Here is a 26,210-nt window from a genome sequence, read left to right as displayed (position 1 = left end):
TAAGAGGGGACTATTTATTCCAGTCTTGCCTTCGCGAAGCTTGATCACTTAATTGCGGGATCGAAATCACCCGCCTGACGAGAGTCGAGCGCGGCTCGTAGATTGGACACGATAACTGCGTGAGCACTCGACTTCGGCTCGTAGTAATCGATGCTGAGCAGACACTCGGGGAGTGGCTCGTGTCCAACCACTGCGGTGAGGGCAATAGCCGAACTCTTACGATGCCTGGAGCTCAGCACGCGTTTCCTACTTTGCCAACCCCAGCGCGTGGCTATGATTAACCTTGGCGGCATAGGATAGGCTACAGGCAACGTGGCTGCTTGATCCGCCTCGGGGTGAACTAGAGCCACTAAATGAGCTGCGCTTAGAGTATCGGCACTCAGTTCCCCGACATTGTTGTGGGCGCCGCCATTTAGGTGCTTGTAGAGAACAGACGAAACTGCCTATCGTCATAATTCAAAAGTGCAACTTCCTCTGCATTACATTCGGTGTTAGGAAGCTCATGTAATATTGCTTTGCTTTGCCGCGTACTGTATAAACATTTGTGGAGGACGAAAAAGCATTTCCTGTGATTCCAGATAAAGTTTCAGATAACTGGCAACCATGATTTTTAAGCTACAATATGGCCAAGTGTTGTTACTCTGAAGCGTAGCTTATTTAGTGGCACTAGGATGAACGATGCTCATATTTCTCGAAGATTTCGGCGACGGCCATTTCCTAGAAATGGAAACTAAGGCAATTTTATTCGGTTATTATCATTTGGGAGTGGCCAGCAATGAACCAGTACGGCTCTCTCCTTAAACACATCATGACCACCCTCCCAGAAGAGGAATCGTAGACACCCCAGAACTTTCTAAACAAGCGCAGGACCAGGCGTGTAGAAACTTTATCCTGGTTAGAAAACTTTATTTACAACAGTGCTGTCATGCCTAGAACAAAACCAAAAACGCGCTATGTACAGTATATACAGGCTCTGCTATCCACAAGCCAAGCTAGCCAACCCGGTGCCTAAGGCGCGGGCACGCGCCCGCCGCCCGGCAAAGCGCCCGTCCGCGCGATCACATGGTGCGAATTTGCCTGCGATTTCGCAATTGCAACGCCGTTCTTGCGACACAGCGCTACTTGTAGCCACTGTAACAGCGCTTCCTTGCGAACGGCCGCTCTTGCGAAGGGGACGGACAGCTAATCAAGAGCGGCTCGTGAAAGACGTCACGGTGGTCATAGCAACGTGGGAGTCAAAAATACGAAAAATGCGTCACCTACGTCGTCGTCTTCAAATTCTGTCCTGCTAGAAGATGGGAAGGCATCGGCGCTACTTTCCCAGATCCACGGACTTTAATTCGGCCTAGAATGTACGGCGCGTAGAACATTCGTAACACGATCAGGCGAGAAGGTTCTTGAATTTACGAGAACGCTAAATCAAAAGAACAGATAAAAGAAGCTTCCGCTCCCAGGGATCGAACCGGGGCCTGTGTGCGAAAACCAAGCACGGAAACCACTCGGCCACGCACGCGCTCCCTCGAGGACGTGCGTGGCAATATGTCACGCCCTGGCTGTCTCAAGTTGTCAACAGTCTTGAACACTCGAAAAAGTGATAGGATATTGTCACCCTTGGTTAAAAAGTATTCTTTGATTGCCGCTTTCCCTGAGAAGAATTAGCCGTTAGTTAAAAAAATGTAACTGTTCCTTTTTTTCCTTTTTTTTTTTTTCGTTCAGGATTTTAAGATAACATATTTTTCTGCCTCTTTAAAGAAACATATCTCGTACCGTCAATTGTTGAATGCGAACGCCCAAATTAAAAACTACCCGCCTTCCTAATCCACCAATTTCGGTAAACCATATCCACCTGTCTAAGACTTTGTTCCAGGATTCCTTGGCAGGAAACTCGCTCAAAAAAAGATCGTCATTAGAAGGGGCAAGGGAAGATAGTAACTGCTACGAATAATTTTAGCACTTCCAAAGGCTACACGAGGCAGCAGACGCAGAAACATCCGCCTTGTAGCATTTTGACCATTGTTGGCGTGAAGGTTGGTCCACACTTCGACCTTACGACCGTGCGCCTTAAAACCTCTAAAAATATCTTACGACAAAATAACACACTGGTGCCATCTATCGGGAAGCCGTTAACACTTTCAGTTTCTTGCATTTGTTTGTTTGTTTGGTTTTTTCTTTTTCACACATCCTTTTTTTTTTTTTTGCCTGAAACTTTTTGATATGTTATAAACTGACTTTTTTCTTCTTTTTAATATAGTTAGAGTACCTATTTTGATCACGTAAATATCGCAGAACCTTAGCTCTAGTGAGATCTCATTGCGAGGACCACCTCATAGATGGCGCCAGCGTGCCATTGTACTCTCGTTGTAAGATATCACAGGTCCTAAGGGTTCCGGGGATACTCCTCCCACCCCTTTCCCCTTTAGCAGAGCCAACGCTAGGAAGGAGGCAGCCTCGTCCTACAGGGTTCGCTCTGCTAAAGTGTGAAGAGATGCGAGCAGCTTCCACTGAACGCTCTTCGCTACTCGAAAACCTCTGTCCTTTCTTTTCTTTCGCGCAGATTGCTTCCCAGAATTTACTCTCGTCATCCAACTCGTGCTGAGGGTGACTGAGAGGGTCCAGAAGCCCGGGGTGCGGGAGCTTCAAGATGCCATTGCTCCGATTATCTACGCTCGAAAATGGGATGCATCCGTGAGTAAGAAGCGTATAGACGTTTTACACACGCGCCAAATTACAGCCGCCATTGCTGACCTTCTCTTGTCTTACCGAGATGCCGAGCAACTGATACGGTAGTTGACGATCCTCTACAAAGGCCGATGCTTCAGAAAAGGTCACAGTTGAATCTAATGTGGCAATAACCTGCAGCCTGGTATGGTAATGATGAAGTGAAATACACGAAATAAGAGGAAACAAAAACTGAAGGTCAGTTATGGCGGCGTCCATGCACAGCTGCTGCAAAGCGTCTATATCAGATGTCCGAGAATGAAATGCGCGTGTCAGTTCAGTGAGTGCCTCGATCGCGCCTCCCAGTGGTGTTTTTACCGCGTCCTCCTTTGTGGACCTTCGATTTTCCCCTGATGACGTCACACTCGTGTCGCGCTGTTGGCTGCCGCTATCCTGGCGATGATGCAATAGCAACGGGGGATGCTGGGCGGGCGCCTGTCTACAGGGTGAGGTATAAGTAAATGAAGCCAGGTGTTTCGACCATATGAAAAACTACGCATTCTGGAAATCCGACGGAATGTAACGCTGGTGGGGATAGGATACAAAATTTTTAAAACATAACGTTACTTGAATAAAAAAAGAAAAACGAAACCTCTCAGTAAGCCTGCATCCAAGTAAGCCTAATTTCGTCACAACAAGAAATGAGATTGTGAGCACCTGTGGCATTCACGGCAGTAAAACAAAGCTGTCAAAGATAAAAACAATATACTTTTTATTGCAAATAAGTTTGTTTCTTTGTGTGCGTGATTTTATGTATATATATATATATATATATTCTACAGGTGTTTACATTGGCATTTTGTGTTTTGACAAGATTATGCTTAGGTGAACGTAGGCTCATAAAAAGATTTGGTCTTTCCTTTTTCTTAAACTTTTTCATCCTATCCCCACCGCTTGAATGATATTTAAACGGAGTTTCAGCTTTTCGCAATGCCTTGACTTCTTAATGAAAAAAAGGAACGAATTTTATTTTTGGCAAGCGAAGCAGCTATTGTAGGTGGCGCTTCAGTTTGACAGCTGCTAGCAGACACGAAATGACGTGGTGTGCCTAGATTTCAGAGTGCTTCCAACTGCTCGATCAGAGCAACAGCTGCGACGTGAGAACGAAACCGTTGATCTCATGCAAAAATGTTCTCTGGTCGGCTATAGAAAATTCTTTGTATGGTCGGCTTTAACTATTTGGCCCAATCAGCTAAAGAATTTTTTATAGCTTTCTTTAGCATTTTCTATGGTCGCCTTTATGGACCTCTTTAGCTTTGTCTATGGCCTTATAGCTGTCCAGCCATAGCGCTCTTTATCTTTTCTAATGGTTGGCTAAAGACTTCTCTATGACTTACCCTATGGCTCTCTTTAGCCAGCAAACTCTAAATCAAATTTACTTCAAGTTCCCCCGACTTGTGAACGCTACATGGTAGATATACATACATCTCTGAACACACAGAATACACACCGTACAAGCAGAACACTACCCCACACACAGGGCTTAAAGTCTGGGGGGTCTCACGGGGTCTGAGACCCCCCACTGATTTTAACGGACGGTCTGAGACCCTCCTCCACAGCCCCAGCATTAATGACAGCAAAGCCATACCTTGCAATGAAATAGCTTGTTTTCAGGGATGTTACATTTGGGGATTAGTAATTTGAGGGTTGCAGGCACAGCGTCGGTATGGTGAGCAGTGCGGTTTATTTTATGTGCATTACGTGCCGGCGTGATGTCCTGTATCACTACTGCCTGGTGCACGATGAACGTTAAAGAGACCATGGAATTGGATGAGCATCGTACCGGCGTGCGGTCGTGTATCACTACTGCGTGGTGCACGTTAAAGACCCCAGGCTAGCGGTTGTACTGCACTGGCTAAATTGCTCATCTACAGCGTGTGACTCGTCGCAACTTTAATGGCAGACCAACTACACGCTGTATAAATATCCCCACAACCCAATTATTAGACCATAGAATAAATTCTGGGATGAAAAAAAAAAATTTTAGACTAAGATTTTACTAATTGTGTATCGTTTAGTGGAATGAAAGAAGAGTACTACGCGCGGGTAGAGAGCCAAAGGCCTGCATTTCGATACGAAATATTGATACTATAGCGGACTATTTCTTATCATCCTTTCTTTAGAAAGCTCCCCGCCTTTTCACTGTTACACATCCGCGGTACCCAAAAGCACGTCAGCCGAACCCAGCTCACGTATTGGACACGCGCACTGCTTCACGGACTACGGTGGAAGAAACACATTTGACTCCACTGCGGAGTGAGCGACCATCGTATTCGGAGCTAGCCTCGAACCAGGAGTAGTTAGTTCCGCGCCGCCGTGGAGGGCGCTGAGGTATGAGGTCCCTCCTCAGCGGCCACGGTATCGGCGGCGTAGCGCGCTCACCGTTTTCTCGGTGTAGTGGTGTGGTGGTAGTGTTCGGCCAGTGGCTGGCCTAGTGCTTTGCTTTGGTGCTGTGTCGATCAAAGGTGCCACCATCGTGCACGGATGTGAGCCTTAACCCGAAGAAGAAGACGAAGAAGGAAGAGAACACAGATTTACGGACTCTGGCGACTTGGTGTCGGCGTGGCGGCGGTGAGGTACAACAAGAAGCGGTGAGCGAGGGAATGCGGGACCACCGCTGGGAGAAACAACCGGAGCAGTCGGTTTGGGAGGGATCCCATACTTGGGCGCCATCTATCCCCGTGCGAGTGAAGCGCTCAGTACGCCGAACATAATGCGGTCGCCTCGTCGGACAGAGAGTCATCACCATGTTTCCTCCACCGTGATTCGGACGTATGCGTTCGTCAACAATTAATCCGTAGACGAATAATTTGGTGGTTCGTGGCCAATGAATGCCGGGACGGCACTTATCATCACTTGCGAATGACAAGTTCCGCGGTATGCTTAAACATCACGGTGCAAGCTCGGAATCATTACATTCCGAAACCAACACCGTCAGCGTTTACAATCTCACATTGTTCTTATCTACGTCGATGAAACAAACGCGGCTCACCTCGCCGACCCTCAGGGGGCTTTGAGAACTTCCAGTTCCGGCGAAATACTACGTCCCGACCTCGTGATTTCTTATTTCGCTTCAGAGTTTAGGAGGAGAGGTAAAAAGAAAGAAGCTAAAAAATATTCCCATCGTCCCTTTAAAATCCCCAGGCTAGAGGTGGTACTGCACTGGCTAAAGTTGTCATCCACAGTGAGACACCTGGCGCCCATTGGGGGTTGACTAACACCCATGCTGTCTAAACATGCACAGAACTCACACTATTAATAATACAAACGGAGAGGAGGATACAAAGAGATAGAGTAGGGAAAAAAGTATCTGCATAGCGGTAAGAACTGTCGTTTATAAACACATATTATAGACACTGCTACAACTTAGTTATCCACTTTTTTTCTTTCTTTTTTTCTTCAAAATGGTTAAGGAACGCAAGAAAAGGGACTTGTTGCAGTCTCTGATTGACGCAATGGACAGGAACTGCGGCGGTCCCAATGCAGCTGGTGTCCCCATTGGAACCGATGAGGGTAGGAATGATCATTCAAGCATCGGCTCTCATTACAAGTGTGCAAATTCCTGTCACAAGTGTAAACCAGACTCGCTTTTCAACCGGCCAACGTTCGTCGGCGGCAAGAAGCGGAAGCATGACACACGTAGTTCGGTTCCGACACAACACTCCGACCGTCTCACAGAATGCAATACCGGGAAAGGATATCTAGAATGAAGCGACACCAAAAAGTGACACGAAGAAATTCGACAAAAAGTTCTATTGAAGTTCGATTATTATCCGCATGGGTAAAATTTGATGGATGAATGGATGGACAGATACGGCTGAACCCTTTTTCTCGGGCGGCGGCTTGCGCCACCTAGCCAAAGCTTCTAAATCCAACAACTAACTAATATCGGATGAAAATTATTTTTAATAGAGAAAGGTAAAGAATATCCTATCGCCGCTAAGCACAAGCATTCATCTACCATTCTTCATAACCACCAAACCAGCTGTCGCGGCACCTACCGAAGGAGGGGTGCTGTTTTGATTGAGTGCACCACTTCACATTAACCAAACTCAATAATTAAGCAATTCTCTGTGTGTGTGTGTGTATGTCTGCGTGCGTCTGGTGTATGTGTGTGTGTGCGTGTGTGTGTGCGCGCGTATGTGTGCGCGTGTGTGCGTGTGTGTGTGTGAGTGTGCGTGCGTGTGTGTGTGTGTTCCTCAAGTAACAGGTTTTTATAAAAACGGTCGTCAAAACTCGACTTCCGTCGATAACGGTCTTCAAAAGTCGAACGTCGTCTAACTTTTTCCGAAGGTTCGAAGGTGCGCCGAACCAGTCGCCGATATCAGACCTCAGGTTCGACAAATATCTGCCACATCGTACTCCATTTCACTTCAAGACCGACCGTAGACAACGCCCTACTATTCGCTGAGACCAATCAAGCAGCCCCAAGAGAGTGTAAAGGCGCGGCACTTGTCGCCCTTGGCCGTTTCTTATCGACGCCTAAATCAATCACGCACACTGGATGTGACGCGATCCTAGGATTTTTGAGTGCGTGATCGATATAGCCGGTGATAAGAGATCCAATGAAATACAATTCGATCGCTGTGACTATGCACTTTTATCGCTGCTTGGTTGACTCGCGTCGGCTGCGTCTTGGCTACCTTCAAGCTTTTGGCTTCGTCATTCGTTCTTCGACCTTCTGATTGGCTAATGCTTGTGCACGGGAAGCTTCTGTTCATGCGTGCACCCTCTCCCCTGATCATGCTTTCGGATGTCACCATTTTCGGAGGGCAGCGTCCCGCACGACCAAGATAATCAACACTGAAATAAGGGTTACTGCTCAGTCGAGCTAATAAACAATCATAGTGGAGAAAAAAGAAGAAGAAAAAAACCTTTGAGACTATAAGACGGTGTTGTGTTCTCCTAGTTGTTGTCCCTAATCTAAAGGATTTTTTCTTTTATATATGCAGCATTTACTTTTGCGTGTATATCCTCTTTTTTACTCTTCTTTTCCGAGCATCAGTAGCAATGAAAACCGATACAAGGGCACGATGCCATTGTGTTTTGACGGGAGAAGGGGGGGGGGGGGGGGGGGGGGGGGGGGTCATGTCGAGTTGCCCGCCATTTGTAGCTCCCAAACAATTCCCCAGACGGCGCTCGTGAATCGAAGAAGTCTGTGGAAGAAGGCAGATAGGAGGGTTCATTTCGTAGGCCGCAGCGAAAATAAGGTGTTCGGGGTCAACCGCGCGTTGCGTTTCTTAGCTAATGAAAGGCTTCAGAGCAGCCTTTCATTAGGGCACGGTCACACTTCAAACCCATCACTCAACAGACAGTCTGCGGAGACTGTCTGATGAACTCCTTGTGTAGCAATTCTGTCGCATTGGTCGTACCAAGACCGTTGGTAGACATGTTCAAAGTGTTCGTATGTTTGAAAGATGCATGCTTGGAGCATTCTTGAGGCGTGCTCGCTGATGATTCTGTGCATGTGTCTGCAAAGAACACAGTGTTTTTCGCTTGATGTATGACCAGTGTAACGGTGGCTTTATAATGTGCACACGCAGTTCTACGCTGTTGTGATGTCTACCCATACATGTTCGTTTTCATTTCTCCCGAAGGGAAAGCAACGCCGCCAAAACAATCCTTCCTGAGTCCTGTGGAGGTAGAGAGCAACGCATCCCTCGTTCTGACAGCAGGGCAAGTAGCAGAACTAATCTTACAAGAAATGGATGGATAGCTGGATGGATGTATCAATGGATAGTGCGGATACAAATCAGAGCCGTATGTAGAGAGAGTTTGGTCAATGGGAGGACGGGCAGAGCCAGGGCGTGCACCAGGCGCAGATAGAGGCCTTGGCATGCTCTCTTGGCCAACCAGAAGCTGAGAAGATTCCCCTAGAGATGCTAGCGAGAAACAGTTTTAAGAAGAGCAGAACGGTTAAATGTAGTAACTCTTCATGGTTGAAAATAGAGTGCAGGTGATGTTTCGATTCTGATCACGCAAAAAGATGTAAGGAAGGAATGTGCCACTCTAACTCTGTTCCGCTCAGAGGGAATCTGACCGCTCGGACGGCAGATTCCGGACCCTCGGTGCCTGGCGTACGCACATCAGGCACCAAGTGTATGTCGATAGTTCCGCTAGTCGCGCTCTTCCATTATGATTTTGGGTTACCGTGATTGAAACATCACATCAACCATATTTTCAGTCACCGAGAGTTACTCCGACGCACTTATTAAGCTTGTTTCTCGCGACCACCGTCAGGGTATTATTTCCTGCTTTTGGTTGGCCACGTTCGGATTTCTGAAGACGGCCTGGCAATTCGGCCAGCACGCTCTCGGCCACTGATCTCTATGACAATTGCTGGATCGCGCTTCCCCGCTTGTTCGCTGCAGCGCAAGTGAAGCCACCGGGCTTCTTTCGCTTGGGATACGATTTGCCGTTTTTGCTAGCCTTTGCTGCGGTTTTCCAGCGTGCTAACGACACGTTTTCTAATCGTTCGTTGTCATTCGCCGAAGAAGTTTTTTGAAGACTCTGTGTATTGTTGAGACTTTCCGTTGTGAACACGTGGAAAATTTTACGAAAGTGCAGTGTCGCAGGAAAAAGGCACAATGCGTCGAAAGGAAGGGCTGGCGGCGTGTTCAAAGGTTCCTTGGCACGCCGAAGTGCCGTGTCTCTGTGCCTTCGCACGCTTGGATACCGACCAAGAACCGACGCCGTGTGTATGTGTTCAGCGAGTGCAATGTGCGTGAAGCTGTTCGTCCCTCTGGATCAGCGTCTTTTCCTCTCGCGGTTTAGGAACGAGCTTAATCCAGCGTCCACTAGCGACGGAAGATGGGGAGAAGGTACGTCTTTTTTTCGTCCTTAGACGATTTACACAATACCGTGCACAACAGCTCCTCATCACTGATCAGTGCTGGCTTATTATCAACCTACTTAATTGCACTTGACGTTTGAGCGCGGCTCGCCTAATTGTAATTGGTCAACAGATTGCACACGACCATATCGGCCGCGCTTCAAAGATTTTCATACTCGCCGTCTTGTACTTTTGCTTTCGAAAACCCCCCTGGCTCCACAACGTTGCCCTATTCGTGCTCCCACGGAATCTATTAGAGTAGATTTGGGACATAGCCATGGTTAATATAGTACATAAGAACAGGTACAGATCTCCCCCTTTTATTGATAGCAACTCACCGGACCAGCTGGACGATCCAGAACTCCGTGGCCGATATATATAAATGATCTAAAGGCATCTACGCGCGACACACGTTCAGAACTTTGGCGCGGCGTCAATTCTTGACCGGTATCCAAGCGTGCGAAGGCACAAAGATGCATCACTCGGCGTGCCAAGGAAGCTTTGATCACGCCGCGACACCGGCGACACGTTTTCGACGAGTTGTACCTTTTGATACGGCTTCACGCACATTGCACTCGCTAAACACATTCACACGGCGTCGGTTCTTGGTCGGTATCCAAGCGCGCGAAGGCACAGAGACACGGCACTTCGGCGTGCCAAGGATGCTTTGAACACGCCGCCAGCCCTTCCTTTCGACGCGTTGTGCCTTTTTCCTGCGACACTGCACTTTCGTAAACTTTTCCACGTGTTCACAACGGCGAGTCTCAACAATACACAGAGTCTTCAAAAAACTTCTTCGGCGAATGACGACGAACGAGTAGAAAACGTGTCGTCAGCACGCTGGAAAACCGCAGCAAAGGCTAGCAAAAACGGCAAATCGTATCCCAAGCGAGTGAGGCCCGGTGGCTTCACTTGCGGGAGCGGCAAGCGCGATCCAGCAATTGTCATTGAGATCAGTGCTCTCGGCCAATGGCGTCCCCTCCTTTGCCTCCTATACTTCCCGATGAATACCAAACCCTCTCTGTATACGGCTCAGATACAAACGGCTATGCCCTTTATAATGGGCGGTGTTTTGCTCCACCTAGTGTAAAAGACGTTAAAAAAAGATAGAATTCCTTTCCTTTAAATTCATACATGTTGATACAGATAGTCAGCGATAGTATGAGAACGGCAGGGCGGAGCTTTGGTTGTCCCACTTCCAGCGCGAGTTTACCCTCGACGGCGCTTTGGCGTCTCATGAGCCTCCAGCGTGCATGCGCAGTAAAAGCACGGCGGAAAGCAACAAGCGCGTGCAGGAGGCCGGGCGTTCGAAAAAGGCGCCCCAACGTTCTTACTCCATCTTTTGTGAGGTCATTTGTCGTCGTTTCGGGACCACTTGCGATGCATGGGCGGAATAGGACGCTAAACAGAGCGTTCGGAGACGCGCTTCAGGCACCGCGTGTAGATATTCACCCTCGAGCGTACGTGTTGCTTCAGAACCGTGAACCTGAGCAAGTACTCGTCCTGGCTACTGTACCTTCTGGCAAGACACCAAGACGTTCAAGAAAAAGTCCGGGACGAGATTAAAGGCATACTTCAAAATGGGGTGAGTCGGCGCTTTTGTCACTCGGACCTATTTGTGCTCAGACCTGTACCCGGCCAAATCTGCTTTAGCGGCCTGAAAGTTGAAACCAACCGTAAATCTTTGTAAAGTTCATTCATTTTGTGGTTTTCGATGACGCTCAGTAAGTTTCGGATTTGAATCATATATTTATCTTCAATAATTAACATGTTAAATAACAATTCTTAGCTATATAATCGACTTATTGCGCCATTTATTCTCCAGTATTATGCCCCCCTGATCGTTTAACTCGCCTGCACAAGATCGCGTTAATGTATCTTTCAAAACTTTATTTTTTTAAACACCTTGTATATTTAAGACATGGGCTTCTAGGGGACCGATGCCATACTTTGCCTAGAGATAGAGCGAGTGTACGACGGTACAGATTTCTCAGAATACTTCCTGAAGAGGACACGGTGCTTGTGCCGTACTACATTAAAACGCTTTTATAATCATGTTGGCGATTAATCCTAGTTTGATTCATAAATTTATTGATAGAAGTACAAAGTGTTCGGGAGAAAAAGAACCGTGTTATTTTTGTCTCCATATTAAACTACACATCGCCAAGTGCTCAGTCTCCGGCCACATGCAGTGCTACCGATTGGAATCAGATGATATTTTTAGAGTGTGCCGTTACCTTGCTCAAAAGTTACGAGCGATTTCTGGAAATCTTCAATGATAAAACAGGGCTCGTTCACAGTATAGAAGACGTCATTCACCTTCCTGATTCGCAGTCTTTGTTAAACGCCATTTCCTCCGTGAGGGTCTTCAAAAATCGCTTTTAACGTTTCTATTAGATAATGGTAAGTTCGGAAACTTTATTCCAACCGCTAGCGCTACATTTGAATGGAGACTGAGCAGTCGATCCATGCGCAGATTAATTTGGCAATGAAAAAAAAAATGGTTCTTTTTTTATTGCAAGATAGGCCTGAAGTATTTGTAATATAGTTATAAATATTATTTACTAATAACTTTTAAAATTGCATATTTCCATTTTTAAGCATGGAACATATTAGCGGTGAAACTGGGTGCAGCGCGGTGCTCGCAGCTTGCCTCTAGATGCTCCAGAGTCGCTCCGTGCGGCCCAACGTGCGGCCTCACCTGAACCATGGAGTTATTAGAGTGTGCGCTAGAGGTACAACTGGTGCTAGTGTGCTGTCGCAAATTGAAGTAGGCAGTAACCAGTGGAAAAATTGACTTCCGGTAATGCACTTTTAGGGGAAAAAGTGAGTGCATTTTCTCACTGCGCTCGGATAAAAGAGCAAATAACCCCAATAATTTGTAAATTCTAGGTAGATTGCAACATTTCTCAGTCAGGCCGACGAAATATTTCATCAGTTGCAACGGTTTTTTTTTTTTTTTTGTGTGTGTGTGTGTGTGTGTGTGTGTGTGTGTGTGTGTGTGTTTTCTTTTTTTCAAAATCATTGCGCAAAACATTGTGCTAAAACGGCTTCGTGCATGCCTTTATGTGAACCGTCGGACACTGTTATCGCGAACATGACGTCGGCGCTGTGTACGATCAAAATAAATTGAAGGCCACGTCATATAATTCGATTTTTATTAAGTACAGCTTTATTCTTTCTGGTATGTGCGAAAATGCTTGTTCTGCGTTCAAAACTTCACTAGCACGCTCGAAATTTTTGAGAATGAGTGCCTGATAAAAAAAAAAAAAGACCTTTTATAGCCCACGTACTTTTTTCATTGCGTTTTTAATATTTTTAACCACTCGAAAAGATGCCCAAGACGGGGTCATATTCATATAGTGACAGGACTGGCATATTATCAATATTTGAAGGGGCGATGCAACGATTTTTGTCTTTTTCGCAAATAACGCTTAGAACAGATCCCTGACGTAGCAGCTTGGGCGAGTTGGTTGCACATGATAAAACACACCACAGCGCACTATAGCAAATAACACTCACACCTTACACACGAAAAATAAAGCAAAATTCAAACAAACCGCGCTGACTGACAACTCTTTTTATATAACTTTGTCTTCTTCAACCTCTAGCACCACCGAATTTCCCAATTCACGCGCACCGATCTCCTAGATGCCTAAAAATGGTTTCTCTTTTTCTGTCAGGTGTAAAGATGATGTACTTATACAGTTGTTATAGTTCCTGGCGATATGTTATAGTTCCTGGCGAGATCCCTGACGTTAATTACCTATGAAACACCCGTTCGTTTTTCACCACACGCAATCAAGTCGCAGAAAAAAAATAAAGAAAAACGAGCAGCATTCACCCCCTCAACTCGTAGCCAGAAAAAGCAACCACGTGATCTGGAGCCGATTATATGCCGCCAATGTTGATCATGGCCACGCGCGGGGCTTGGCAAAGCGCAGGACACGCGCTGAGTTCCAGATATTGTTATGGCTCGGCTGTTTTCGTCGTTGCAGCGATTGGACACGGGTCACTACCCGAATGCTTCTCGAGCTAGCAATTATCACGAGCCCAAGTCGAGTGCCCACGCCATGCTCGGGTCCAATCTATGATCCGCATTCAAATAGCGTCACTGGGCGGTAGTGCTACTGCCCGGCTACGTCATTAGGTTTTGCGAAGGAGAGATTAAATGAAAACACTCGGTTTTGTCACCGAAATTACAGCGCAACAAATGAGTTTCTTGTCCTGTGGCGTTGCGTGCGAGTATCCTTGAGTCCCACTAGTGCCAGTAAACTCGTGTAAAGTGAAAAACATTCCAATTGAATATCGTTGCACCGCCCCTTTAAAGGAGCTGTGCAACGATATTCAATTAGAATGTTTTTCTCTCTACACGAGCTTACTGGCACACCTGGGACTCAAGGATACTCGCACGCAACGCCATTGGCCAAGAAACGCCTTGGTTGCGGTGTAATTTCAAGGACAAAAGCGATGATTTTCATTCAATCTCTCCTTTGCAAAATTTGATGACGTAACTCGGGGATCGCAGTACACCCAGGTGACGATATTTGAATGCGGTTCATGGATTGGACCCGAGCATTGCGTGGGCACTCGACTTGGGCTCGTGACAATTGCTAGCTCGAGAAGTATTCGGGTTGTGACCCGTGTCCAATCGCTGCAACGACGACAACAGCCGAGCCATAACAATGTCTGGAACTCAGCGCGTGTCCTGCGCTTTGCCAACCCCAGCGCGTGGCTATGATCAACACTGGCGGCATATAATCGGCTCCAGATCACGTGGCCGCTTGTTCTGGCTGCGAGTTGAGGGGGTGAACGCTGCTCGTTTTTCTTAAATTTTTTCTGGAACTTCTATTGCGTGGGGTGAAAAACGAACGCGTGTTTCATAGGTCATTAACGTTAGGGATCCGTTTTAAGCTGTATTTGTGCACGGTACTAAAATTGTTGCATCGCTCCTTTAAGTGTCACCGGAATGCTGACGAACCTTGAACACACTCTCTATTCTTTTCGGTTGTTATTTTGCTTAGAATCGTCGCTTGTTTTTAATTTTACACACCTGCAGTGGAGCAGAGGTTTGGGCCTGAAATGTAGCGAAATGATCGTTCACTGATAAAAGAAAAAAGAAAAGTCGCTAACTAAAGCAATCAAACTCTTACAATTTTAATAAAGGTATATACTATTCGGTACGATGTAAATAACAAAAATGTTTCATGATTTTTTTTTTTTTTTTTTTTTTTTGCTAGAAGACAAATTGCACGCGCGTTTCCCCATAGGAATGCACAGGAGCATCGCAAAAGTAGACTGGTTGCTGTCTGCTTCAATTTGCATCCCGGAAGTCGCATAGACACTGGCGCCAGTTGAACCTTTAGCGTACATTATGATTTTTTATTTGATTTTTTTTTTATAATTTGTTTGGTTTGTATAAACTCATAGAAAGAGATAAAACTGTAAAAATCATGGTTGTTAGTCACCTGCCGCGTCCCACACGCAAGCCTTCTTGGCTCACGTAGGCACAGAGCGAAATGTATTCAAAAAAGAAAAATAAATTGTATTGTATTATTGTAACTCTATGCTCTGAACCGACCATGATCCGAGCGACGCGGCACCTCGAGGAAGTGACGTAGGGACGCTAGCTCCGGTTGCTATGGATACTGCCGTCCGGCACCCATTTTCGTCCCTCGTGTATTTTCTGCTTTACCCTGAAACTCTTCCAATCGGTCAGGGTGCCATCAACTACGATGCCGTGCCAAAGATGCAATATTTGGAACAAGTGTTTCTCGAATCTATGCGGACACATTCGTCTCCATCAGGGTAATGTATACAGAGCAATTTTATTACTATTTATTTATTTGAGCAAGATACTGCCGTTCTCAACTGATCGCGGTATTAGTGGTAGCGGCAGTATAGGCCAGTTTGAGGCTTATGTTCGCACACTTGTGTTTGCTTGCGACCAGGGTGTAAGATAGACAGGTGGTGAAACGAGAGCCAAATGAGCGACCGGATTGTGTCCCCCTCGGTGTTCTCTTTTTCTGTGGCGCCATTTATGTGGAGCACCGCGAACTTTCACTCCGGGTGGGCGAACGCTGGCGACCGGTTAAACTGACGGAGAAGGTTCCTCGTGGATTTTCAATGGAGGACTGTCGTGCTCTCAGTTTATTTTGCGCACTCTCCCATAAAGTTCCATGCAAATTCGATTCCAATTTTTTTCTTCTCGCCGCAGCGCCATCTGTCGCAAATCGGGAGTACCCGCAAGCCACCCGCAAGCAGACGAGTACACAATCGGGTCACGGCGCTGCGGTAGGTTTCTATGGGCCGTTTCCCCACCTGTCTATCTTACACCCTGCTTGCGACCCAGTTCTTGCGTTCTCTCACGACAAGAGCACAGACTGCACTGATGCCATCTATGAGGTGGTATTCTATGAGGTGAGCGAAGGTATTTCTGTATTTGCGAGATGAAATGTAAATAGTACGTACTATCTACAAGAAAATAATCGCATGGTCAAAACATTTTTTAATCAAGAAAGAATGGTGCGCGGAAAAAAGAAAAAAAGGAAATTTACAGAAATATCACGTCGCTACCCGATAGATGGCGCCAGTGTGTTCTCTCGCCGCACGAGATTTTAATGCCTGTTTCTCACACTTGCGAACGACTACGACGCAACTGGCTTTTAAAGAAATACTAGCACAGCAACGCGTTGTGGTATTTTTTCATAAGTACAACACTCATAAATAAAACAAAAGTACCACAACAAAAAAATCACATGCGTTTATTTATTGTTTTTAATTTTTGGCGTTTTTCTTTTTTTTTTTTCGCATCCTAGCTTCATTTTTATTTGTGACGTGATTATAAAATTTAGAAGTTTGTGAGCGACATTTCTATGTTATTTAATTATGGCATTCGTAAAACAAGCATTTTTTCTAACGCAAATGGGAACGCACTACGCCCCTTTTGAAATATCGAAAATCGAAGTCCCGAAGTGATTTCGCCTCCTGGCTTGTTATCTTATTTCGGAAAACAGGGCGGCGTTCGGCACCTGTAAAGCGCGGTCCAACGTTACTAAAACACTCAGTTGGGAAACTCCCATAGAGACTGCTTTGAAAAAGTGGCCCCAAACTGTCTCCGAGCACCGCGCTAATGACGAACACAACGCCACCATTTCTCCCGCAGCGGCTTCTCGAGGAACGTTATTTTGGTTTTGAAACAGATGCAGCGGTAGAGGTTACAGGGGCGCCACCCCCGTCTCTCCGGCAGACGCGCCGCGTTGAGTTACTGAAGTTAAAATGCACCTAGGGCGGGACGTGCTACCTGAAAGGCCCGCTGAGGCATGGTTTTATAAAAACAATATTAATTGTTCCGCAAAACCTTGCGAACTAAAGATGATAAAAACATCACGCACCCATCATTTGGTACTAAACTCCAATAAATTTCATACAAAAAGAGTCTTTTCCGTTTGTTTTTACGCAAAAAACAGGCTTTCAAAAAGCTCGAGGTGACCACAGTACAGACAAATGATAAAGAGTGGCGCTGTTGTCGCATTTAGCTCGGTCTCGGTGGACGCCAGCGGCCCAGGTTTCGACGGCGAGTTTCCCAACTGAGTGTTTTAGTAACGTTGGCGCGGTCCAATCCAACGCGTTTTTGAGCACGCGTTTCCGTGCGCTTCCCATAAATTGCGTATTTCGTGACGTCGCGCCGATTCCTTGCGCCTTCCGGGCGCGCATAAGAAACTGCGATGATGTAAACTTTTGAACGCGCACGAAAACCAGAGCCTTTTATACTGGGAGAGTTCGGCGGATGGGAGGGGCTTGCGGCCCGCTAGGTTTAGCGGATTCAGCGGGTTCCAGTCCCGCCATGATGTGCCTCCCGGCAAGTGGGTCCCCATTGATGTGCGATGTATACGCGTGTAGGTTTTGCCGTTCGCGCTTTGGTTGCCGTGAGGAGAGAGTCGGAAAACAACCATTTTGTGATTCGGTGCTTTATTCGTGTAAAAATTAGCAAACAAACCGCCCATTTACGAACGGCACTCATTTCTAAATGGGGAATCGCTCAAAAACGCCCAACGTCCGACACAGCTCAGCGGCCTTGTGCGCATTTTTCAGTGGGTGAGTTCGATTGTCTGGGTCGCTCCCCGACTGTTTACCACATCACAAGGTTTGTGCACCGTTGTGCGGAATACGGCGGACCAATCGTGATTTTCCGCCGTGCTTCTTCACCTGCCGGTCTTTTGGGTTTTCTTTTTTTTTCTGACATTGTTTGGTTTGTTGTGAAGAAGCAGCGTCGGCATCGCGTTGTGTCTGAGCTTTTTGGGATCGACAAGCGCTTTCGAATTCACTGTCTGAGAAGTGCACCTAAAAAAAAAAAAAGCATGACAAGTAAGTATTTACTACGCGTATTAAAAAAAAAAATGGAGGTATCGCTAGCGAAACAAAAGCGCTTGCGAGACGGCGAAGCGGAGCTACGAGGCCGTTTCTAAAAACTCGAGTGTAGAGAAAGCTACGAGGGAGAGACGAATGCTTTGAACGTGCCGACGGAGCGCGCGTGCTCGTACAGTGCACGCGTCGTTCAGCGCGACGCGCACGCGCTTGCAGCGATCGGCTCCGCTCGCACTTATACTGAAATTACAGTATACACAGTTCAAAGTTGGCAAGCTAGGCCGCTCGCAAGTAGCAGGTCTTGCGCCGCAGGAAACGGCTTCGTGATCAACGGACACTTTCACCTGACGCTGCCGCGTCAAGTCGCTGCACAGTTTTAGTCAAAATAAAACCCGTTTAACTCACAAGATAAATTAAATATAATATTACCTCGCACCATCGAGAACTCGAAGTCGTCTTCCACTTAGCCCTCCTTGTTTTGGCCTCCCGGACCTTGTGCCTTGCACGGTTTTCTCTACCTTGCGGGAACCGGTACATCCTGAACCCTTGTTTCGCGCTGTTCGAGCACCCAACGGCACTACAGCACCCCATTACGTTTTCTTCTAACGTCTCGCGCAGCGCAGAACGATCACTTTCACCGTCGTCTCTCGCTCCACCCAGACAGCCGCCGGCTCGAGACGACGAGGCACATCATGGCGGACGACGAGACTCGGAATGCGATGCGCACAGTTGCCAGACTGTTCGATCAGTGTTGCCAGACTGGCAGCACTGATCGAACCTCCCGGCCAATCGGTGGAGGGCACCAATTCCAGCTCCGCGTTTCTTCGCCTTCTAGGGCCGATGCTCTCCGCTCGCGCATGGTTGGGTCGAGCGTCCCAACCATGCGCGTTGGTTGGGACGCTCGACCCAACCAACGCGCATGGTTGTGACTCAGAAAGTGCACCCGAAACAGCAAAAAACGTCACGAAAAACGCAATTTCCTGGAAGTTCAAGACCTACGCGCGCACAAAAACGCGTTGGTTTGGATCGCGAATAGGACGAAGTTCTCTATGTTTGGTAGACTTACCTCTAGCCCTTTAGCCTTGGGCGCTTTGCTTTGTGTGATGTAACCTGCTGCGGGAAGTTCGTAGGAACGACACCACGCCTCAACCGAGGTGCCATCTGAATCCCCAACGCTCTAGAAACGCATTGGCTGACCTCATAATCCTCGTCGACAAAGTGTCAAGAACAAATAAAGGAGTTCCATCCGAAACCCTCCAGTAGTCCTTCAAGAATTGACACCTTCTCCGACTCATTCTTCAGGAACCTGTGCAGCGATTCGGTTGTTACTCCGCCGGGCGGCAGCCTTGCACGCAGCGGCAGCTGGACATGGATCCTCACGTCGCTCACAAAAGTCCACTTCCCGTCCTCTTCGACCTCACACTGTTTCAAAGAATTTGAGATCCCTGAAAGGGCCCCAAAGAAGTTCAAACTTGGAAGTGAAGCGTGGTCGGCTCACAGCGATAGGTGGCAGGCACGGCAGGAGAAACTCGAGTTGCAGGACGACTCAATCTTTGACGTCACCGCACTAGCGCCGATCACGCGGGAATTTCAAATCGGCTTCCGCAAATTGTGTTTTTTTTTTTTTTTTTTACAAATACTGTGTTTTTAAGCTTCGAATTTTGAAAGTAACCTCCAGGCATTGTTTTCAATCGTTTCGAATAATAAACAAATATATGATTTTGACCTGTCAGTGCATTTGTAAGCCGCTTACGATTACCATCGCTGCTGCTGCGCTGCCTATCCTCAGCATTCCTAAGAGGCTTAAAAATAGGTTGCGTCGGAGTCGGTCGCAAGTGTATGAACATATAGCCTCCTTGATTCTAGAAATCCCGTCAAATCGCGAAAGAACGTTGCCGCTGTAAAGGGGAAAGAAGATCAGGGAAGAGGGCGCGTGTATGGGGCCTGTCAGGTAGCGCCAAAGAAGTCACCCGCCAAAAAAAAAAAAAAACGGAAACACGGACGCGCTCCTTTTTTGTTTCATAAAAAAAACGAACTTTTCTTTTATTTTTTGTTAAGCGATTTAGTTTGGTGTTAGAAGACTACCCAATCAATATTTTACTACAGAGTCATGTATTTTTTTAATAAAGTAAAAAAACGCAACTGCTCGAAACCGAAAATGTGCACGGAGACTGGGAGGAGAGTTGCCGGAAGCCACGTGGCCATCGCTCCCTACCCAATTTTCTTTTTTTTTTTTTTTGAATATTTTAACGTTTAATTTCAAAATGATATATAATAGTACTTTGACGTCTGCGACGCCATTCCGGAAGAGTGAAAAAATTTTCAAAATCATTTTGACGGCCCCCGTGAGCTCGTCCAAATATTTTTGTCATTATTTTGACGCCTCAAACTCAGAATCGGAGTCCGGACTGGGAAGCAATCAAAAGTGGCTGTCAAAAAAAAAAAAAAATAGATATCATGTAAAAATACCGTGCGATAAAATTTGCAGTTAATTGGAAAATGCGTGTAACTCGTACAACCCTGCCAGAACCTGCGTTCGTTCGCACCGGTCAAGAAACACCAAGGAAGCAATGTTTGCGTTCACAGCCTTTTATTTAACATGCCGACCGTTTCGTAATTAAGCCGCTCCTTATACACGTACCACACAGAAAATCTAAACTAAACAACGAACTCACGAAACTTGGTTAAAAACAGCACGGGAACCAGATGCAAAGCGAGACTGCAGCCACTGCAACCATACGAAGACGCGCTCGCACGATATGAAGTCACAAAAAGCGTGCCAAATTTCTCAGTGTTACTTCTACGCACTTACATTTGTTACGTACAGGCAAGACAGGGATATTCAGCTCGCCTTTGTTTAATGACATGCGAAGAACGCTCAGAACATCGCCGCCGGGCCTGTCACGTCAGAAAGGAACAACTGTCGAGCCAGTCTCACACAGCACGTTGAATAAGACATTTCCACTGCCAACTAGGACCGAAACGTCTTAGGTACGCAACACATGAATCCTTCAAGACGACAACACAACAGTGACATCATCAGACACAAAACAGGACGAAACCACAAAACGGCTACCATTGCGACGGCTGCATTGAAGGGGAAGTCGAAATAATAAAGCCACTATTTTGGTGTTTCATGGAAGTGACGTCACAGATGTCGAAATAATTTTTGGGATATTTTGATGGCGGACGCTTCTTGTTTGGGTGAAGCAGACGACGAGGACGTTGCACAAACCGTTTGTCGTGCGATTGCTTCGCACTTATCTCCTTTCCCGTCTCTGTTCTGCGCTTGAAGATCGATTTGCCGGTACCTCGAACTTCAGTTCCGAAGTAGCGGTTCCAGGTCCGTCGTGTGCCACCATCGCGTCGGCTAGCCCGCAGTATGTCGCCATATTGAGAATGACCTGTACATCTACTTACTGTGATCTAGCTGTGTAACGATGTTTCTCGATCAACGTATGTGCAGTTTCTATGAAGCCACAGAAAATTAGGCTCATATTCTTTCCCATTTTTAATACTCAATGCGTGCCTTAGATGGCACGCAACTTTGAATATATTTGGTACGCCTTAGTATGAACGGCACGTGCGTGACCGTAGAAAAAAGAGCGAACGCGCTTGAAACCGGCCAGTGCCAACAGCAACTCGTCTGCTACTTGCGCAGGTGTTGTGGTGACGTCAGAGAGACGCCGAGCTCCGATTGGCTCCGCTTGTAGGATAGTCGGTAGACCTCAAGGCAGCTTGCGTTGAGGTCTACCCACTACCCTTCCCATCTGAGCCAATCAGACCTCAGCGTCTCTCTGACGTCACCACAACCCCTGCAAAGCAAGCAGACGAACCATTCTCGACCGGCGGTTTTTGGGTAGAAAAAAAAATATGAATTTCGAGCCGCAAATTGTGTTCTGGGCAGTTGGGCTCTCGTAGGTCGTATTCAAATGAAAACATTGGTATGCGTGCGTAAGTACCCGGTCATGTCAGTGTCCCTTTAAGTCAGAAAGTCGTAAGCAGTCACAAGTGTGAACCAGCATCATTGGATACGACAAACTGAAACAAGATCGTACGCTCCGACACCGCGAGTCGTGCCTGCTACGTGCAGCCTCAGTGTGGCGAGGCCTACCCTCTTCATTGACTCACTCCCTGCCATCTAACCGTGAGGACATTAGAGCGCTTCAGAGTGAGGCAGCAAGATATGTGTAGCTGCATCAATGACTAAGTGTATCAATATTGTGTGTGTGTGTGTGTGTTTTGTTATTGCTTAGTTATTTTGGGGGTATGTAGGGTCAGTTCTGCGGGCACACATGTTGCATGGGCCTCCGCCTTTCCGCAGAACTCGCACGCCCTCCATACTCCTTTTCTTTTTAAGTGCAATAAAGTATGAAGTATGAAGTATGAAGTATAAGATCGGTTCTCAAGCCTCTTAGGACTGCTTAGGACCGGCTGCGCAGCAATGCAGCCTGTCGTAAGCCGACGCGCTTAAAGGCCGGTCTCGTCTCAGTCGGTCGGAGTCAAACGCAAGCCTGTGAACTGGCCTAGTGCGCGAAAAACACGGTATGTCTTCCTCACGGCACATTTACGTTTTCAGGTTTGTGACTCGTCTCGTGGAAAAGGAACTGGATGCTGGCTGCGTCAAAATCCCTGAGGGCGTGAGCATCGTCATCCCGACCTACCTCCTTCATCACGACCCAGAACTATGGCAAGACCCAGGCAGCTTCGATCCCGAAAGGTGATGGAGCTGAACGAGCAAACATTCGTCATTGGTTAAGCTGCGCGCTCACACTGCCAATGCATCTTACAAAAGGCAGTCTGCAGAAACTGCCTCCGGCACGTTTCTTCCTTGTATGACGGCCCTCTTACATCGGTCATAAAAAACGATATGTAGGTACGTTCAAATCACACGAATGCAAGAAGCAAACACGCTTGAGGGCATCATGTCTGCAATAAACAGCGCGTCTTTTTTTTTTTTTTTTTTTTTTTTTGGGGGGGGGGGGGGGGGGGGGGCGGGGGGCTTTTAATGTACGATGCATGCGCCATGTGGCTACGATTTAATGCGAAACGGTTCCAATCTGTCAAATATGTATATAATGTTTTGTTCTCTCTCTCTAGATTTCGTCCCGAAACTTTCGAGCCTGGGGATGCGGGTGCGTACCAGCCTTTCGGCGCCGGACCCCGAAACTGTTTCGCTATGGCGTTCTCAAAGAACGTCATCATGCTCCTGGCGGCCAAGCTGGTCGCCAAGTACAGACTCCTTCTCACCCGGGCCGATCACGAGGTTAGCCGCGCCCTCGTATATTATTCCTATAGGAAGAATATTCCTATAGCACACACACTAAAGCTGCAGCCATACTGCTCGTACATTGTACACAGAATACACGGTGTCTTGTTGCTAGTCCTCTTATTATCGCTAGAACGCTTTAAAGTCGCGGCCACACAACTGCTACATTCTACAGAATACACGATGTATAATCGCTAGTCCTCGTATTATCACACACGCTGCTCGTCTATTGTACAAAGGACGCGCCTCAAGAACGTTCGGATCATGTTTGCCTCACACATACGTATGCTTCGAACATTTCCGCAGACAGTTTTTGCACAACCAACGTGAGTGGTTCGTCATATACACCTAAGATACCCGCCTCGGAAAGTGTGTGCAGATGTGACTTTTTGTAGGATGTATTGGTAGTGTGTCACAGAGCGTCTCAAAAAGACACCGCTCTGGGATGATGGTCTAAACGCGTATTCAATGTTTTATATCGGAGTGCATTTATGCTACCTGTGCTCTACGCTTTGTTACAGGCTGACCTGACTGATAACGACATGGAAGATATGCTCGTCTTGGGTTACGTAAAGCGAGGGCTTTACGTGAAGTTTAAGAAGTACTGAAACAGGCTACTTCACGTTTACGAGATTATTGGAGGCATCAACATAGTAGTTTTTTGTTGCGTCTTCTTTTATCGTAACATTACCATTATTTATGAACGTAATAAATGCATCAACAAACTGGAGATTTCTCATAATTCACAGTTTATGCAAAACCGCAGTGACAAGGAACGTGTGAAGCGTTACTGTAACTGTGCACATTCCATTTTTTTTTTTTTTTTTTTTTTTTTTTTTTTTATGTGGTAAGTGCGATGTTCGAGGCAAAGCACGACTTCGTTCTTTAAAAATGAAGGAAAACATTTCGAGGCAAGCGCTCTAAAAAGAAAGGTTTGTAAATTCGATGCATTCCATTCTGATTTCACGCTCAGCCTTTTGCCAGGCGAAGAGATAATGTTTTTCTTTGGCTTTCATCATCATCATCTATACACCTACTCAACCCACTGACGTCACGGCACCGCGGTGGCGCTCCTCTCGGTACTGCGCAGTCGCAGACGCTTCCTCTTACGCGAATCTGGCGACTGCGCACGTGCACTGCCCATACCTCGTGTGTGCAAACGCGGGCTCGTTTCATTGAGTCTCTCGTACATGACCCATGCGCTGCACTCGTAGACGACAGCCCCTCGACGTTTCGCCGAGCCAGACAACCGAATCCCGATCGCCGATCACGAACCGCGGCGCAACGATGATGTCAGCGATCCCGAAGAGGCAGCGGCTCGAATCCTTGACCACAGACAGCAAGTCGTGAGGATTGGTTTTAGCTGGGTCCATTCAAGCCGCCGCCACTGATGCTGTGCGAGACTTGGTGGTGCAGATGCAAGAAACCACTGGAGGGAGCTGCTGGTGATGCTGGTGATGATGATGAGGATGATGATGTATGTAGCTATCCTCTTTGGGATGAAGGGTCACGTAGTAATCGTGTCCAAGCCGGTGGGAAACGCGCGCGCCATCTAGTAGCTGCCGCGCCAATTATCCGAGTTGACACGAGAGGGTTCTGTCGGCGTTCGGCGTAAACTCGGCTCAGCTCGTAACAAATAAGAGTACTGCGTCTACGTTCGACGAGGACTCGAATCCAATCACACGTTTCGTGCTCCAAAAAATGGCGACCGCCAATGTTGCCTAACGGTGTCTTGTGCCTGGTGTGCCTGGAAGGCGACTCCGACTGGTGTGTAAAAAGTGGTCCTTTGATTTCCGCCTTATGACGCAAGTGTCATGCTGTCGCCGGTTGCGATCCTGGTGGCGTCTCAACGGCTGTGGTGTGGGTGGCAGACGCCTGTTCTGCTGCAGGTCGCTCTCCAGTGTGGCAGTCCACGGAAGCTACAGCAGTCAGAAGTAGGAACGCAGTGACGACAGCGACACTCACAGTTTCTCGTCAGCATTTCTACGACCAACCGCCAGGATCGCGACATGCAAAGGCGGGACACTCCGACTTTTGTGACGTCATTTGTTGCCACTTCTGACCACCTTTGATGTATGGGCAGTATAGGACGTCAAACAAACCAGTCGGAGACGCGCTCCCGGCACCATAATACTGGCTTCCGAGATTGGCAAGCGTGTCCAGAACCGCGCGTGCGGCGTATCAACAGCCGGAACGAGCGAACGCAGTATTGCATGCAACAAATGCGATGCACGTGGAATACTGAACACAACAAAAAGGAACTCAAAGAACCATATGCGAAATTCCTGCCAGCTGTCATCATGCCATTCAAAGCCGCCATATTGTTTTTTTTCTCCTGTTTTTGCACTGTCTGGAGGTGGGGGGGCAAGGCGCATCTGCATTTAATGTGGTTTTTATGTCATTATGACTATGTATTTGTACACTCAATGGGTAGCCCTTTAATTTCCTTCAACGATCGAATAAAAGAAGTACGACCGCGAAATTCTGGAAAAGGAGTTGTCAGCAACGAGGTCGCAAGATTCGTCACTCAAGCGGTGGGCCATCCAGGTAAGCAACCGGCCTTTATCGAAGACGCTGCGTGAAGGGTTCGGAATGGACCAGCGGTAGGTGTTCACATCTTTCGGATCTACGACTTCCATTCTGCCGGGACCATTGTCTCTCGGGTGAAGCTATCGAGACGGGAGCACCCGACACCAAATACGCCGGAAACTTGATAATTGATCATGAGTACACTAGACGGCCTTTCTTTTTGCCTATGGTTAGAGTTGCGCGTTCATCCCCGTAGCGCCGGCTTTCCTGCACGGCCCGGGATTCTGCTCGTCATGTGACTGAATTCGGCGAAAAGCGCCGCGCTCCTGCTCTTCCTTTCCTGGAAAATAGGAAAAGAGGAGGAGCCAAAAGCAGGGAAGCGTACGCCGGGGCGCCTGCAATGTCGGCGAAGCGGCAGTATATCGGCGGCTTTCCAGCACGTCACTTAGATTTTGCTCCTCACGTGATCGAACCTCGACGAATAGCGGCGCTGCG

General features: G+C 47.3%; 1 protein-coding gene across 1 annotated transcript; it reads left to right on the top strand.

The window, feature by feature from the left end:
• Positions 1-2,547: 2,547 nt before the first annotated feature.
• Positions 2,548-23,794, top strand: LOC115331359 (cytochrome P450 3A19; the record flags this gene model as incomplete). The annotated part of the gene is made up of 8 exons (XM_040206887.3): positions 2,548-2,685; positions 6,132-6,231; positions 8,316-8,394; positions 11,027-11,135; positions 15,270-15,358; positions 22,497-22,637; positions 23,018-23,183; positions 23,708-23,794. Coding segments are annotated over 8 exons (909 nt in total), but the record flags the coding sequence as incomplete, so codon positions are not given.
• Between the last annotated feature and the right edge of the window lie 2,416 nt (positions 23,795-26,210).

Source organism: Ixodes scapularis, unplaced genomic scaffold (assembly GCF_016920785.2).
Source record: "Ixodes scapularis isolate PalLabHiFi unplaced genomic scaffold, ASM1692078v2 PGA_scaffold8__174_contigs__length_109621045, whole genome shotgun sequence".
In the NCBI taxonomy this organism is placed as follows: domain Eukaryota; kingdom Metazoa; phylum Arthropoda; class Arachnida; order Ixodida; family Ixodidae; genus Ixodes; species Ixodes scapularis.
Note: the sequence above shows the minus strand (reverse complement) of the source record. Positions and strands in the feature narration are given on the sequence as shown.